The following is an 18,157-nucleotide window of genomic DNA, read 5'->3' on the forward strand; positions in this document are numbered from 1 at the left end:
TTTTTGAATATCCATACCTGGTCTACGTACCTAAACAAGGCTAAGGTAGAATTTAGGTGCTGAAGTGCAAAAAACCAACTTAGAAAATTTCTGCTCCAAATGTGAAAATTGAACACCTACTCAAACGACTACAGAGTTTCCAAAACACCTTAATTTTGACACGTGCAGAAATTTTCCAGCATGAGCATCAGAGTCTATGGCCCCCTCTACATTAGAGGTATCACACAAATAACTGGTTAATTGCACAATTACCTTGAGACCAGTTACACACGCAAAGTACCTATCATAGTATAAAAAGCTCCAACTAGCTATAAAAATATGACCTCAAAAACATGTACTAACTTTGTAGTCAGTTGGTGTCAAGCTTTAATTTGTATGTGTAGCAGAGTCTCTTCTGCATGCAGGAGCCCTGTACGCCAACAGGACTCCATGCCACAGGGGTGCACCATACCCAGCTGGGGCTGGGAGTCCTGAAACTGCGAGAACTCTCAGCCCCAGTACCTGCCAACTTTGGGTCCTGGCAACACCTTGCAGCTGTCAGGATCCAGAGTCCTGCAGCAGACACCGAGTCCCCGCACCATGCCCATCAGTGCAGGGACCCAGCTGGAGTCCAAGAGCTACATAGCCCAGCTGCAATCTCCCAATCCCGGGGGTTTCATACAACCCTGAGGTTGGGGGACTGCAACATCTGTGATCTTCTTGCTGGTATAGGGGTAGCCCAATCCTGCACGAGCTATAAAGCATGATTGAATCTAATGTGGGATCCCACAATCATAGCTCCTGCCACGCATGTGTGGATGATTCATTATATTCCATCATCTCTACCTGCACATGTAGAGGGGCCCAAAAAGAGGAGCCTGATAATGAATGTATGTTGTAATTGCACAACAGTGTCATTTCCAGGGATCCAGATTTTCCATTTGCTGCGGGGAAAAAGAAAAAACCGGGAGGGGGCGTTGTGTTAAAGGATAAAATCTCAGCATTTCAGCCTGCAAGAGGATGGCTGGGGCTTTGGGGCTGAGGAAGTGGGAGGCAAGGGGCAGTTAGCACCACATGCATGTGTGCACATACACAAGCACGTGGCAACCTGGCAGTGGAGCGCAGCTCCTGCCGATCTCTCCAGGTAAATCTATGGTTGTGCAAGTGGAGGAGGGGGCTTAGGTCATGCATTGTGTGGCTGGGGCAGGGAAATGCAGGAGCTGTGGCGGAGGAGCACAGTTGACATGGCAGGGGGGAACACACCCCTCCTCACCCCCAGAGTGGGTGCAGAACTGCAGCCAAGCTGCACCAGCTCCTGGGAAGAGCTGGCTTCGTGGCCCAGCAGGCAGACCCCAGTGCAGGGGGGAGCACTGCACTGCCATGGCTACCAAGGTGAGGCATGGCACCAGCATGGAGTTTTGCCTCCCATTGTTACTGGGCAGAGAGGGGATGCTTCACCTTGGTGGCCATGGAGGTAGGGAGTTCCCTCCAACACCAGATCTCGCCCGCTGGGTCGTGGAGTTGGCTCCTGCCCAGAACTGGTCTGGCCAGCCTGCTGCCCTACACCCTGCTGTGAGCGTACAAATCTGAGGGGGCACATGCACTGTGCCCCCCCCTCACCCTCCCCATGTGTTGCTTGCGCCCACACCCGCCTTTCCCCACACACCCATTCCCTTCATCTTACACTGGCAGCAAGGGGCCCCCAAGTCAGTAATGAGTTGCACTAGCAGGGCTGCAACTGGACCTGTGTCCTGGTAAGCAAAGGGTGCAGGGGAAGCTCTGATTTTCCATGATACAAAAAAAAAGCAAAATCAAATACCAAAATATATATGTGTATTTACATTTTATTTTATTATAAGAATTGAAGTACTGGTAAGCTTCAAAGTTGCTTTAAAATTTATCAATAAAACATTGTGTTCAACTAATACCTATAAGTATAGGTATGCAGTGGCATTTCATTTTAATTGTGAAAAAAATGTAGATTTTAGGGTTTTTTAATCAGCATATTTGAGATTTTTATTTATTTTTTAAAATCAGGGAATTCAGGATTTTTTAAACAGTGAAAACCAGGATCCTGGGTCATGTCTAACAAAAGCAAAGCTACCAGAGCACTCAGCCCACTGAATCTTAAGGGGGGTTTTGGTTTGTTTTTGTGGATCACACTTTTCACAGAGGGAATGGGAAAGAAAGTGTTACTCTCAGTTTACAGATTGGAAAGTGAGATAAAGAGGGCCCCCTCCCCATTTACTCTAAGCGCATTTTATACCATTCTGGTAGTATACAAGTATCTTTAAGTGGCCCTAGATTTAAGTGTACAAAAGCAAAGTTTAAATAAAAATTAAACTCAAAATTATTTTTTTCTTTTCACAGTTAAGGTAAGCTCTTCTGAGCTAGGACCTCTTTCCTTACTGGGCAAAGAATATTTATTTCTTCAGAGGCAAAAGAAAAAAAAGTGGTGTATTTTAACCAGGATTAGCTATCTAAAAAAAAAAAGTCTCTCTTTTAAAGCAAAATTCTTCAGTTAAGAATAATTCCTTAAACTGCACCTGATCATGATATCTGGACTGTATAATTAAAAGTGACCATTCAAAATACATTATTGGGGGGTTTTTGTTTTTCTCAAAAACAAGCTGTGTTTGAATAATACCCTGAAAATTATTTTTCTTGTGTTTCTGTAAATTTTAGTCCTCTAGATCTCTCTCTAATAGTATAGGTACATGGACACCTGGAGAATAAATTAAAAAGAGAGACTACACCATGGATCTAGTATAGAAGTTACCAAAGAAAATAAACTTGCCCTCTAATTTCTAAATTTTTGAACCTTTCAGACAAAATCTTTAAGTGGTAGGTATATACACAGCATAACTTAAAAAAAACAACACTGCTATTTTACTCATTATAGCCTATCAACCATACAAGGTGCTTAGCACCCTCAACTTATTCTTTGAACTCATTTAAGGGCTGAAGTTGTTCTGCAAGCAGTAGGACTGAGCCATAGCTGCCTATGATTTTGTGGTTACTTTTAAGTGCTTCAAGAACACAGTTTACATTATTCTGGTATGGGAAAAGCTTTTCATCTTCAAATACAACAACATTTAAAGAAGTCATTTCCAAATAGAGAATAATTATTGTTTTAATCAAGACGGTTGACTTTTTCAGTAAAAGCACTTCCTTTGAAAGAACCCTGGTGGTATGTAAACATTACCGATAACATCCTACCTTAAATTAACTGAGAACGCAAAGAACTTTTGAATGTATGATGGCTGTATAATGGTTGTATCATGAAGTCCCAACAACCTTGTGCTCTCAAAAATATTCCCCAACCAGATTCAAACTAGATGATGAGTTTACATCATCCAGAACAAATTTTGGAAGTGAGAGTCAGAATGAATGAAAAGCTAAGCATCATCACCCACCATCATCATCAGGTTTATTTTAGTACTGCCTAAAGGTCAGCCACTGTTCTCTGTCCAAACGTAGTAATAGATAATTATGTTCTTTAAAAAAAAAAAAAGACCAATTCTGTATTCTCTGAAGCCTCATTCTTTATAGGAAAAAGAAATGCTGAGAGCTTTAGGACCAATGCCAAGCCACCAACGATTCTATGAATACAGATTCAGAAACTATTGCCTAAGAAGATATGGGAAGGAGAAGTCCATATGAAGAAAACACAGAAAAGTACAAGTAAAACACCAGAGCCCTCTAAAGAAATTTTCCAGCATAGAGAAGCAGAACAATAGGAAGCAATTTACATTAAATCAACCTATATCTTGCAATCATTAGACATATCCCCACCTTTTTAAAACAAGCAAATGCTGCAGCTGGAAGAGACACTGGAGCACCATGAGCTGAAACCCCAGTAGTACACTAACAACATGTAATTTTCCCCCCTCAGACCCAGATAGTGAAGTGCTTCGGTTCTCCATATCTTATTGGAACTTTACTGAGTGTGAACTGTCTGAAGTTCAACCAAGAATTGTTGCTAGTTTTATAAGCAACTGGATGATGCAGCAGAAAAGGAACATGGTCCCATTTTTCAGAAGGTTTGTCCACACTGAAAAAATTTCCCAGTTTAGAGGCATCTGCAGTGCTATGGAATTACTTGGAAATTTCTCTCCAATGAAATAATTCTTTGTACCTTTATAGTCTCTAGATAGAATTACCATGGCACATTTCATACACAACTAGCCTTAGAGATGCTCCAAAATGTGGGAGTTTACTTCTTTAGTAGAGCTTACTAGAAAAGAGCAGATTTCAGCAGTACTTTACAAACAGGAATTTTTCAGTAACTTCTAAGAATTCAAGGTATTAATTTAAATCTTCAAAACCCTCCAGGGTCAGTGATAGCCCCAAGAAAGGGGCTCTTTCCCAAATACTACAATGGTAGCCATGGTCAGCCAAAAACTCTTAACTTGTGAGTCCCTATTATTTAAAAAAAAAAGTCTCTACTGCAGCATGGGCCTTTAACTCTACAAATGATTTTCCCCATTTTCTCTGACAGTCCAATTACATTATGTACTCAGACATAATATAATCTTGCTTACTCATATAGGAGTTTAGGCAATATATCTTTAAGAATAGCCATCTTAGAATGTACACTCCTTAATGCATGTGCTAAGTTTGAAAGATGTCCTTTTTTGGCTGTACCTTAAACACACTTTGACTCTAAGTTGGTATATGGTAAATGCATTAGTAGGCTTATATCAAGTAAACATAAACATAATATGTATCTATTTAAATAAATATGAATACATATAAATTCACTTGTTTTTTTTCCAGCAATAGGATACAATCCTGGACTCCTTCAAACGTGAAAATTCTGGCTAAACATTTTAGTATGCTTATTCATTTTAACTAGCAATAAAGTATTAAAAAAGAGGCATCTATTTAACACTACATATTGTTTTACTGTGTTCAGATCATAAAAGAAATGTCACTGTTCAGACGTATGTTTATCTATAGCTTAACATGACATTCTTAAAACACTTTTATTAATGTAATATTTTTTCAGAGAAATGGGAAAGAAGCACCAAAGAGCCAATCTTATAAATAGGACTTACTTGGATGAAGAATGGTTTGCCGTATTGGCCCATCAGACACAAGACCCCTACACAACATTTCAAAACTCATTTTTTTTTTTTGCTCATTTTTTCAGAGAAGCAAAGCAAGCTTATTATTAAAGCTAAACTATATATTTTACTTGTAAGTGCAGATTTGCAGTAGATCAAATATTAAAGCCAGACAAAAAACACAGTTCTGAATCTTGTTTGATGCTGCTGCAGAGGTTGACCTTAAAAATCTTTAAAAGAACACAATGTAAAGGAAAAGACCATAATTTTGTTTTTTGGACCACGTGATACCCAAAGAACTTTAGCAATGTCAGTAAGTATTCCAGAAATGGAAGTTTAGTCACCTGCAATGACCAAAATATTTTACATTGCTTGTTATGTCTATTTACACCTACACCATCTGAATCACAGCATTTCTGAAAAATGTTTCAATTAGCAGATTGCTTTGTCAAGTCCAGAATAATACAAACATACTAAAGGATGACATTCATAAAAGCTTTACTCATCTTTTCAAAAAAGGAAGTACCGTATGCTGTGCTTTTCAGAATTTTCTAGTTACAAAAAAATATATAAAACTAAAGTGCAACTGATGTGAGCAAAAATATGTTGTTGCCAGGCAACAAGTAGAAAGCACTTTGCACTCCTGGCAAAAATCTGGATGAATGAAACAAGACACAAGAATTCTTTCTAGAAAGGTAAGAAGAAACTGACTACTTTAATGATATGAATCATTATTATTGTATACTTCAAGCATAAACACATGGCAGGCTCATGCTGTATAATTACTCAAATGATAAGGGAGCACCATATGTGTAAGGGTATCTTTATAGCAAGAAAATTCTGAGTCTATGTAATCTTGCTTGTGTTTTTTCTTGGGATCTCATCCAAAGCCACTGAAGTCAATAGGATCCTTTAGATCAGCTTTCATACAGGCCATTTCTACCAGGAAGAAAACAGTAAGACAAAAACATCACCTCATTAAATAAAGGTCAAATAAGATCACTGACTTATTGTGGAGTTATATGAATTGCTAAATTAAAATAAAATCTTGTGGTTTAGACTTCCAAACCCACAGTCCTGCTGAGGGTGGATAATCTTTACTCAGCTGTGGTATAATTGAATGGAATTACATCCAAAAGCATTACACAAGAGTAAATGCCAGAGCATCCATAACATGTAGGTGGCATGGAGGTATTATACAGTCTAAAAGAGGAAAACTGTCCACTTAAGCCAAGGTTTATCTTGGCTTATCTTTATCATCTATTCTGAAATTGGCAGGCCATTAACTAGCAAAACTCATGAAGATAAATGAAACAGGAGCATCAAGAAAAACTAGGAAGTACATTGCTTTAAAAGCACTTAATATGGATGTGTATCATGAACATATTTAAACAGAAACAGTAACACTGAAAAATTATGGGAACTCCTGTTTTTATTTACAATGGCTTCTAATTCTCTCTCTAGTCAATAAATCACTGTTTTTAGCTCAAAATTACCAGTGCTGCAGATAATAAGCAGATTGGAAATCCATACATTTACATTTAATTCTGCAAAGCCACTCATGCAACTCTAGCAAGAAAAAGGTCCAAGCTGATGTTAATTAACTCATTAAGGGAAGAATTCATTTGCACTTAATATCTTTGTGACAAAAAAGAGCAGTAATTACTGATATTAAAATGACATAATCAGTTATATATAGTAAATATGATTAGATGCTTTAATAGGTGATCATAAAATCCTTTTAGCATCATGTCTTAGGAAACAGTGATAACAATAGAAGTACTGTCACCCACAACTAATTAGACTCCTCAATCCTAGAAGTATGGAGATTTGTTAATTAAATTATAAGCAATAATTATATTAAAAGAACCCTATGAATGGCTTTCATCTACTGAAACCTAAATTAAAGTTTAGTCTGTAAATGTGATTGACATCCTAACTGTCACGTTGAATTTTTCCAATGATCATGACAAACAGTATGCTTAATAGACTATAGCATAAACTATAGAAAGAAAATATCCCAAGACATCTTATTTAACCCAATACAAAACAAGGTTGCTCGCTGCTTTTGTTCAAAATAAGCTATGGCAACCCCAGCAGGTAAAGGAACCTATACCCTGTTCACTGTATCCATCAAATGACCTCTAGTTAAAACACAGCTTTTGTTCTCAATCAGTATAACCTAAAGCACTGTGTATTTTGGAGACTTATTCTCTTTCTGTTGAAAAAAATATAGCCATAGAGGTAAATAAATATTACAATTTTGGAAGATATTTACTGCCATGATTCAAGATGAATCAGTCTGCAGCCTGGAGTTCATGTTCACTTGAATATTAACTGTGTCTTCAATTAATCAGCACTGAAATCAGCAGCACTGAAAACACTACATTCACCTTCAGAAAAGCTACCTGTAATGATTTACTAGCGCATAACAAAATAAAAATAGTTCTCAGGATGGTAAAACTTTTCATTTAGTGGCTAACAGCAACCAGTTATTTATTACTCAATCAAGGCTGACTGGCAGGTACAATTTTCTCTTTGGATAACAGCATTAGAGTATAAAATGAACCACTCAGCAAATAATTCTGCTCAGTATGTGGAAATGCATAAACAACAGGATTGATTCACAAACTCAATGAAAATTTCCATTATTCAGAATTCTTTTGTTCTGCAGTCAAAGTGTGCCAAAAGAAGAGAAAAAGAGACTATAAAATAAGGGTTGAAATGGGTCAAAACGAGACACAGCAGTGACATGATACCCATTTTTAATTAGACTATTTAATGAGACATCAAACTGTTTTCGTTCTAGGAAAAAGCACTTCAGCAAGGCATGAAATCTTTGCAGCTTAGAAGACAACAAAGGGATTCCACTCCCTTACAAGGAAGTTTCAGCACATGAGCACAGCCAGTATGGTGTAAAATTGTGTCATATGAATTTTAATATAACACGAATATTAAAGATTCACAAAGAACAAAAGCAGCATAGTCCTATTCCATACTACACAAGTAACCTATTATAATCCTAACAGCATACCACACTGCAATCAAATTTATTTCAACAAAGGGTCACCCAGGTCAAATGTAACAGCTGCAAAGATGAGATATTTCCTTTATGTAGTATTAGGGAAATACAAAATAGCAATCAGTGTGGTAATGTGAGCAAGTTGAAGAAACAGACATATTTAGGTCATTGAGAACCTTGATTTTTTTTTTTTAAGATATTTTAATTACTAGTATTATCCTCACTAGCTACAGCTTCCAAGTTTTAAGGACCTCAGATACTTGTGAATGCTATGCACTTAAGACATTTTCCTGCATAGATATTAATAAACCATATTTCTTGAGGCTGCTGGGCATCCTGGAAATATTATATGCATACATTTAAAAAAAAGCATTTTTAATCAACATAAGGAGATAGTCTGGGTGGTTAAACTAGTTAGGTGACTCTCTCCTATATCCCACTGCTTTTGCAGCAGCTGCAATTATTTTCCCAATGGTCGTGGTTGACAGATTTTGACAAAAAACAGAATTGCTAGTAAGGTCTCCCTCTGAGGTAGTATTGTTGTCTCTCATTCCGCCTCAAAAGGAGCTACTTTTACCAGCAGCATAAAGAAACAGTATGTACAATGGAGTCAATTTGAAAATTGTTTGATAGTAAGAAAGTACACAAAAGCCCATTTGAGACATAAGCTCACTTTACTACAGGGCTCAGTAGTTGCAAAGAAATAAGGCAAAATAAAAAGCTATGATGATCACTGTAATACATAGCTATATTTGTGAAACAAAAAGTCACTATAAATTCTGGTATTAGATGTGGTCATTTATTTTGATAGCAATATATGCCTTCTTTATGAACTCTTGTAATCATTTTATTATGAAATAGTTTACTGATGGCTAAAGAGCTCATAGTACTGACTGCCAAGGAATGATATGCCTCCTAATTCCTTGCAAAAAGAGTTGAATTGCCCAGTGAAATTATCACATTTAAAAGGATGTTGGTATGAGAACATTCATAGGAGAGAGCGAGGCTTCCTGTATTAAAATATATTTCAAATGTAAGAATTAGCTTAATGGACTAATACAATAAAGGTCATTAAATAATAAAGCAAAATATACTTTTAATAAAGTAATGACATGTTTTGTAACAAAGCACTCATCAAGACAAACTTTTCTGTGAAGTGTGCAATTAATGAGGAACGTAAGAGAAGGCTAGGGTTACTAGAGACTAAATACTCCACCAGAAAGTTTGCTCCTAACCTAAAATTAAATAAGTATCTTGTTTCTCAAATCAAAAGAGTGGCATTTCTCTTTTGCATTACACCCTACTTCACCCACCTAAACATCTAACTGTCCCTCCATAAGTTGCATTATATTATAGTACCCTTAGTTTGATTCCCATCCATGCCTCACTCAGCCATAAAGCAAGACTAAATAGAGCAAAAGCACTGGTTTAATCTCTCTAATGGGTTGGCTACCCGTCTAGAAGGTAGTGGGCTCTAAGCAGGTTTGGTATTAAAACAAGCATTAGTGACCTGGGCTCTGCCAGATCTGAGTTATAGGAGACAACATTCTGTGGATATTTTTATACAAATTTAAATGCATATCTTTTGTAAGGGGAAGAAACTATTATAAGAAACATGGAACATGGCATATAATATTATTTGCTTGATTTAGAAGCACCTAAGCAAGAGTTTCCAGCATCTAACCGGTGGAATCAAGTTATGGAACAGGTTTACAAATGGAATTATTGAAACAAAAAAACCCTTTAAGATGAATCTAGGTATGTGTATGTAAGAGCTTACATGATGAGGTAACAGCAATAGGAAGGGTGTATCCCCTTACACTGTTTTTTGAGTGAGGAGAAAAATTAAAATTAGCAAACATTTATTTCATCCTTTAAGACCGATTTACACGTTTACAAGAGGATGGAGCTCTTGTATTCCATAAAAAAAGTTTAAATACAAGATAGGATAATCAGACTTCATCTTGTTAACTTGAAAATATACCATGTTTTCCCCACATGCAACATGCACCTTCTCCCCCAAAATTGGGGTGTTTGTATTATGCAGAGTTGGCGATTTTCTAACTAGGACAGAAACACCCTGCTTTGATTTCTGCTCCATAATTCAGCAAGTGTTGCATTACTATTCACGAAGCAGAGGGAAGCAATTGCCTGAATGGCTCATTGGTCTTCACTCCTGAGGGGCTTGATGTTCTACTAGTTAAGCTAACCTTTCTGAAGGCAATTTTGCTTCCTGTGACTGCTCCTGGTCTCTCTCCTCCTATTTCACAACCTTGGAGATGCTTGTTTTTTTGTTTCCAAAAATCATAGATCCATCCATGGATACCTTAGAATCAAAGAAAGTTAGGCTTGGAAGGGACCTCAGGAGGTCATTCAGCTTAACCCCCTGCTCAAAGCAGGACCATCCCCAACTACATCATCACAGCCAAGGCTTTGTCCAGCCAGGTCTTAAAAACCTCTAAGGATAACCTCACAATCCCTCTGAGTAACCTGTTCCAGTGCTTTACTACCCTCCCAGTGAAAAACAGCTTCAGCAGCAGCTAGAGTTTCAGCTCTAGTTAAGCAGGAAAGAGAGGATGAGGCAGCTGACAATTGAAAGATCTGTCCCTGCTGTACATAGCCATAACACAAGGAGAGAGAGGGGAGGGAATGTTTTCTTCACTCTGACTTTTAAAAACAGAGTGGATTATAATCAGAAGCACATTACATATAACAACCTATGGCATTTATACTTAACAAAAAACAAACCCAGAAGGGTTCATGTTTTGCTTCATCAAAAACAAAATTCACAAACTAACAAAATAGGGTCCTTTACAGAATTAGGGCACTGCAAGACACCAATGCTCTCGGAACAAGCAGGCGCACGCCCACACAGTATGAAGTTTGGTGATGGATTTTTTTTTTTAATTTATTCATTTATTTATTTTTCCTAGAGACTCTTTTTTTTCCTCTGTATTTGGTGTTTGTTTCCTTGCAGCTGCTTCCCATAGCTAAGCCTATACTACCACCTGCCTGAGGCTGTGCAGGCTGAACCACCGCACTCCTCCTCCCCCTGTCACAACACCCGTGGCAGGGATTGTCTAGCCTTTCTTCCTGGAGCGGCACAGCAGCCCTGGAGACGTCCCTTCCTCCCGGGGCCATGGTGGGCATCTGAGAGCTCCCCTCTCCTCTCCTCACCTCACCCCCCTGCCCAGATGCTCTCATGTCAGGAAGAGGCTGTCCCCACCCGGCAGGGACCGGGATGCGCTCTCCAGGTCCATCTCGCCAGGAGTAAACACTGCCAGGTTTGCCTGCCTGGCAAGTCGGAAGAGGAGGGCGGCCCCCAGGACCAGGCTGCGGCCCGAGAGGGGGGGCCGCCAGGTCCCGGTGCCAGAGAGGTGCTGGCGGGAAGGCATCGCACCCCAGGGGCCCTGCCAAGTGCCGGCTAGGGCTGCACCTGCTCGCACTTTGCAAACTTTGGCGCCCCAGGACCCGGTTGCCCCCCGCTTCCCCGCACCAGGCAGCTCCGCCGCCCCCTCCCCTCGCCCGCAGGCGGCTGCACACCAGCCCCCGGCACAAGCAGGGGGAGGGAGCGGGGGGTCCTGCCCGTCTCCTTCCTGCAGAAACCAAGTCCCCCCTTGCCCTTGCACACCCCGGAGGGGAGGGGATATATTACACTGCCAGTGCCCCCCCGCCACCAGCACACGGCGCAGCCGGGCGGGCCCGGGGATGGGGGGCGCAAGCAGCGCACTCACCCCCAGCTTCCTGCTGCGGATCTTCACGTAGCCCTGCTTGACGATGTCGTTGAAGTTGGAGGCCATGGCCACGGCCGCCGGCTCCCCGCGCCGCCCGCCTTGTCCTGCGGGCGGGCGCCGCTCCCGGGGGAGCCCCGCGCATGCAGGCGGCGCCGCGCCGCGCCGCCCGGGGGCACGCGGGGAAGGGGCGCGTGGCGGCCGCTGCTGCCCGATGCTCGCTGCCCCCGGCGCGGGAGCCGGCTCGGCGGCGCGGGGCTGGGCTAGGCTGGGCTGGGCGGCAGCTCCCCCCGCCGCGCCCGGCCCGCACCATCCGGCGGCGGCGCGGGGCGGGGCGCGCTGCGGGCGCCGCCCCCTCGCCCCTCGGCCGGGGGGAGGGGGAGGAGGCAGGACGCCGGCACCGCCCCCGCGCCAGCGCCGCCGCCGCCTCCAGGCGGCCGCCGACCTGGCCCCGCAGCGCTGCGCGCCCGCCCGGGTTGCGCCTCCACTTGGGGACATGGGGTGACCTGACAAGATGCCGCGACTCGTGCCCCGTCGTCCCGAGTAGCCCCTTCTTCAGGTGCTGAAGACATGATTTCCCTCCCTCCCCACCCCCGGCGTTTTTGTGAAATCCTAACTCGTCAGCCCGCCTGCTTCGTGGCCAGCCACCTCTCTTGGGGTCAACGATTAGCTTTGAAGAAGGAAGGAGGGAATAAGGCACTGACTCCAGCCTCCTCCAGGCAGGGAGTGCTGCAGCTGCCCCTAGGTGGCCCCTGGGCATCGCGGGTGCATGTGCACCCCCTGCGGAAAGCACCACCAACACTGCCGCTGAGCACTTGCCACCGCCCCCCACCACCACTGACACCGCTGGTGGCATCTGCAGGCAGTCCCCGATCGCCGCTGGCCTCCGCCAATGCTACAGGCAGTGTCTGTGGGTGGTCACCAACCCCCAGCTGGCGCTCACCACCCTGATCCCCAACGCCACCGTGGCCGCTTGCGGGAGCTCCCCGCTCAGCCTGGCACCAACACCACCAGGGCTGCCTGCGGGAGCTCCCCAGTCGCCACCGTCACCCCCCCTGCTGCCAACACCTCCGCCTGCAGGTGGTCACCGTGTCCCCCCAGGCTCACGGGTGAAGCGTCGTTCATGGGGTGGCCACCAGAGAGGACAGTCTGTTTGTCCTCTGTCCTCTATCGGTACAAAACCTGACACCTTTACGTCCTCTACTTTTCTCTTTTAGAGAATGTAAAGGCATCGGGTTTTGCCTCAAAAGAGGACAGAGTAGCCGAAAGCCAAACTGTCCTCTTTGATGGCCACCCTAGGCCTGCCCCACAAACACAGTAACAGCAATTTCTTTGAAGGCTGCCTGTGGGGCGTCTACCCTCAGGGGGCACAGGACACGCCTGCTAGTACAGCGCAAACTGGGCAGTTCAGAAGCCCCCAAAAAGTGCAAGTCAGCAGGCTGGGTCCAGACCCTGCCACACAGGGGGCACATCTACAAGCTCACTGATGTGCCTTAGATACTGTGCATGTAGTTTGGTACTCTCCTGGCTACAGAGGTACTAAAGTACTAACTGAATGCACGGTACCTAGAGTTACTGAGCAGTAGCGCCAGTGCATAGTGACGCTTACTGCGCATTAGCCCAGTCACACTGTGCAGTAGGCTGTTGGCACAGTTTGTGCTGTCAGGCACTACTATGCAGTATTATTAGCAGGGATCCTGCTTTTCTCTGGTTAAAAAGTCCCTGATTTTTGGATTTTAAAAAGTAACCCAAAATCCACTTTTCAATAGAATTAGCCACTTATAAGTGTTTAATTGCAATGAGACTAAGGAGGCTAAATCCCCAAGTAGGGGTTGAAACCCTCCAGCAGAGATACCCAGCTTGAGGAACATCTCTTGGGGGTGAGTTAATATCTCTGTATCAGTGGTGTTTCATTTTAATCACGGAAAGATGTGGATTTTCAGTTACTTCTTTAAATCCAAAAAGCAGGGATTTCTTTTATCAGAGAAAACCAGGATCCCCAGTTATTATGCTAATGTGCAGTAAGTGCCTCATGTACACATGCCCACAAGAGACTTTCTTCAAGCTGAGTGTCTCTGCTGGAGGGTCTCAATCCCCCAAGGTCTGGAATAGCCTGCCATCAGAGGTGGTTCAAGCACCTACACTGATCACCTTCAAGAGAAATTTGAATGTTTATCTTGCTGGGATCCTCTGACCCCAGCTGACTTCCTGCCCCTTGGGCAGGGGGCTGGACTCGATGATCTTCCGAGGTCCCTTCCAGCCCTAATGTCTATGAAATCTATGAAATCCACACTAGGGGATTCAGCTCCTCAGTCCCATTGCAATTAAACACTTATAGGTAGCTTATTCTCCTACCAGCCCTACCCTTTAGCTCTCCTGGCTACAGAGGTCTCCCCAGAGTGTGGGCACTCACCATGTGTCCCACAGATATTTTTTCCTTTGTCCTATCCACTCCAGAATGGATACTGGTTCCCACCGCCAAACACCCTGAAGCGCTGTATTAATAAAACAAGCTGTTTAAGCCTCAACAGTAAAACAAAAAAAAAAGTCCAAGTCACTCTGAGCTTGACACCCTACCATACACATACATACTGTACCCTCAGCAGGGATACACATGTTTTTTATTATAATGCTCCTTGAGGCAGATCTAGCCAGATGAATGATTCCTGAAAGAATGCTAGATGCCGTTTTGAAGAATCCAGGGAGGTGGGGGAACAATTTTGGCTGCTTGATTTACCTGTGTGTGTTTGAGTTGCACACATACCCAGGAAAGACAGGCGATTCAAACTGAGCTGGAATATGAATGTCAGGGGTTAGTCAGAGAGAACACCCATCATTAATAACCTATAAAAATGAGACTTGGTTAGAAACTCTTCAGTGGAAAAATGTTCTACATTTATAACAGGCTTATCAAAATTTACATGACTTGCTAAATGTCTACTCTTATTCAAACTGCACTCTTGACCTATTTAGTTTTATGGATTTAGGAAGTTGTAGCATACTGTATATCTCTATTACAATCTCTAAGTGTGCTTTCAAAGAGAGATCACAAGACATACACCTCTATACTTTCCTTTTTATTTCTAAAGGGATTTATAGATTTAAACAATTTTTAATAAACATTTTAATGCATATGATATGAAAAATATGTTATCTATTGTTTCTTACATTAAATGAGTTCATTCTTTGAAAAGATATTAAAACTTGGCCCACCTTTTGACAAGTTGTAATTTTTCAGTAAAATTCTCTTGAGCTATATTTCAAAATATACCTTGAAGGAAATAAAGAAAGATAGAGAGATCAGAATTTGAAAAACAGATTATAAAGTTTTGGAGATGAAATTATGAGTAAAGATTTTGCTACTTCAATATATTTTACAATAAGACAATGGGAAAATAAATAGAATAAAATAGAAGTGTTGGTGGCTATATTCCAGAGAAAAAATGTAATAATAACTAATATTATTATTATCACCATTAACTACAACAGTACTACGACTACTAGTAGTAGCAGTAGCAGTAATAATAATAATGTCCTGCCTTGTGTATTTTTCTAAGTACCCAACAATACTGGTTAGGAGCCTATTTTATAAAAGAAAAAAGAAAAAAAATGATCTCTGATGTTACTACAACCCCTCTGCAGTCAACAGATGTCTTCTCGATAACTCCTGTGGTTTCTGGAGGAAAGCTAAGGGAGTTTGCAGTTTTCTAGATGCTAAGCCACCATAGCTCCCATTCATCAGAATAACTGATTTAATCTTTTTCTTTTATTTGATTTAAACTTCAGTTGTCAACAGATGGGACAGGTAAGAGTTTAACCATCCATAAACTTTCCCAGCCAGCTCTTTTCTTGTGCCCTATATTTTAGAATGTCTTCCAATCACAAAAGCATTGGCATGACTTCAGTCTAAGCACAAACATTTATCTAATCATGAAGTTGTTCATAGAAGATAAGATGAGAGAAAGCGATGGGGAGAAATATTTATCATACAGACAGCTGTAGCTTCCTGGCTATTTATAATGAGATGACCAAGAGATAGTATAATGTGGAACTCCAATGCTAAATACAAGACAATTTTTCCTAATTTTGAATGTGGTGTTATTTCCAAACAGAATACTTTGCACCTCAAAAATAAAATAGGCTTCATCTGTACAATAAATTTTGTTGTTACCATATAAAACATTTTAAATAGGCCTTCTGAAATGGTACTAGCAATTGTTTAAAGTGCAGAAAAAACGTGAAGAATCATAAAGAAAATATAATTTCTCTTTCAACTAACAGTTAGGAAACAATATAATCTTGTTAAATTAAGTGACAAAAATATATTACTAATGGAGTAATCTTGATTGTTTGCAGAGTTTTGGAAACCCTTTTTTAATATATTGTCCCTGACTTCTTTCCGCACCACCAGTAGCGTAACTGAGAGAAGCAGGGGAGAAAGGAGGGAAGGGGGTGCAGACTGAAGTACCAGCCCAGGTACTGATTCAGAGGCGACACCAAAATGCCAGTCACCAGGAAGCCTACTTGGCAACCACAGCCCATGTTGGGGGAGCTTATACCCAAGAAATAGCATCTTAGGTCACCATCTCCACAGACTGCCCACAGACGGAAATGATCCTCCGTCCCCCTGTGTCAACCCACAAACCAAAATATAAAGTTGTGCCTCTGCCCATCACTTCCCTTGGACATGGCAATATGCAGAATATGTGAAAGATTCACCTCTTCAATAATAGATATGAACAACATGCTATTTGAAAGTCGCAGGCTCAGAAGATACGTGATCACTGAGCATTTATTAACTTTTCAATCTGTTTCAGTTAGTACTGATAAGAGGCAACTTACATCTCTTTAAAGCGTGTGCCTGATTGTCAAGGATGTCATGCATATTCATAATTCCCATTGAACACATATCCACAAAACTTACCAGAGGTGCAACACATTGTAGAAGGAGAGCTTCATCAAGTTGGTGAGAAGTTTTATTTAGGATCATAGGAAAGTAAGGCTAAAAGAGTTCATAGATTTCATAGACATTAGGGCTGGAAGGGACCTCAGAAGATCATCCAGTCCAGCCCCCTGCCCAAAGGGCAGGAAGTCAGCTGGGATCATAGGGTCCCAGCAAGGTAAGCATCCAATTTACTCTTGAAGGTGTTCAATGTAGGTGCTTGAACCACCTCCGCTGGCCGACTGTTCCAGACCTTGGGGGCTCGGACAGGAAAGAAATTCTTCCTTATGTCCAGCCTGAAATGGTCATGGAGGAGTTTATAACCGTTTGACCTCATCATCCCTTGGGGTGCTCTGGTGAACAAACATTCCCCCAGACACTGGTGTTCACCCCTAATAAACTTATAGGTGGCCATCAGAGTTCTCACAAGATCATATAGTACCGTCCCCGGCTCAAGGCAGCATCATCCCTGGCTAAACCATCCCAGGAAAGTGGCTGCTTAACCTGCTCTTGAAAACTTCCAAGGGGTGGAGAATCCACAATTTCTCTAGGCCGTCTGTTCCAACATTTGACCACTCTCAGAATCAGAAAATTCCTTTTAATCTTCAACCAAAATTTCCCCTGCTGCAGCTTGAAGCCATTGCTCCTAGTCCCGTCCCCTGGAAACACTGAGAAAACCCCATTTCCATCCTCTCTATAATTGCTTTTCAGGTATTTGAAGACTTTTGAGGTATTTGATTTATCAACGCCCCCCCCCTTCAGTCATCTTTTCTCCAGACTAAATATCCATAGTTCTTTCTGGTTTTCCTCATAAATCTTGCCTCCCAGACTTCTAATCATTTTTGTTGCTCCACACTGAGCTGTTTTCAATTTGTCCACATCCTCCTTGAAGTGTGAGGCCCAAAACTGGACACAATACTCCAGGTCAGACCTCACCAGTGCTGAACAAAATGGAAGTTTCACTCCTTTGATTTTCATGTGCCACTTCTGTTAATTCAATCTGGTATCCTGTTGGCCTTTTTTTCGATAAGAGTACACTGTTGGCTCAGGTATCCAGGTTGTAGCTGTACTGGTCTAGAGGCAAAAGGGATCAGAACTTGTGGTAAAAGTGAAATCTTTCATTAGACCAATTAGATTTTTTGCAAAAAAAATATCTTTAATTGGAAGCTTTCAGGCACGAACACACTTCTTCAGGCATAGGAGAAAAGACTGTAAATGTTTTCATAGGTAGAAATGAAAGTTCATATTTTATAGGTTGTTGGCTCATGCTCAGTTAATGGCTACCTTAAGCCCTGAGTCTACTGTAACATATTTGTATACCACAATGATTTGGAAGGGTCAAGACAGATATTTGAGGAAAGTAAGACACCATATCAATAACTGGGGACAATAGAAACTAGAAACTCCAATCGGG

General features: G+C 41.9%; 1 protein-coding gene across 1 annotated transcript in view; it reads right to left on the reverse strand.

Moving 5' to 3' along the window:
* The window catches only part of DOK6 (docking protein 6), a 490,286-nt gene extending 478,148 nt beyond the window's left edge, over positions 1-12,138 (reverse strand). Inside the window, exon 1 of the mRNA XM_090039593.1 lies at positions 11,805-12,138. Coding sequence (XP_089895719.1) covers positions 11,805-11,870 — 66 coding nt within the window. The 5' untranslated portion in view covers positions 11,871-12,138. The remainder of the gene's footprint in view (positions 1-11,804) is intronic.
* Between the last annotated feature and the right edge of the window lie 6,019 nt (positions 12,139-18,157).

Source organism: Crocodylus siamensis, chromosome 3 (assembly GCF_052110815.1).
Source record: "Crocodylus siamensis isolate JL-2025a chromosome 3, ASM5211081v1, whole genome shotgun sequence".
NCBI classification, from domain to species: domain Eukaryota; kingdom Metazoa; phylum Chordata; order Crocodylia; family Crocodylidae; genus Crocodylus; species Crocodylus siamensis.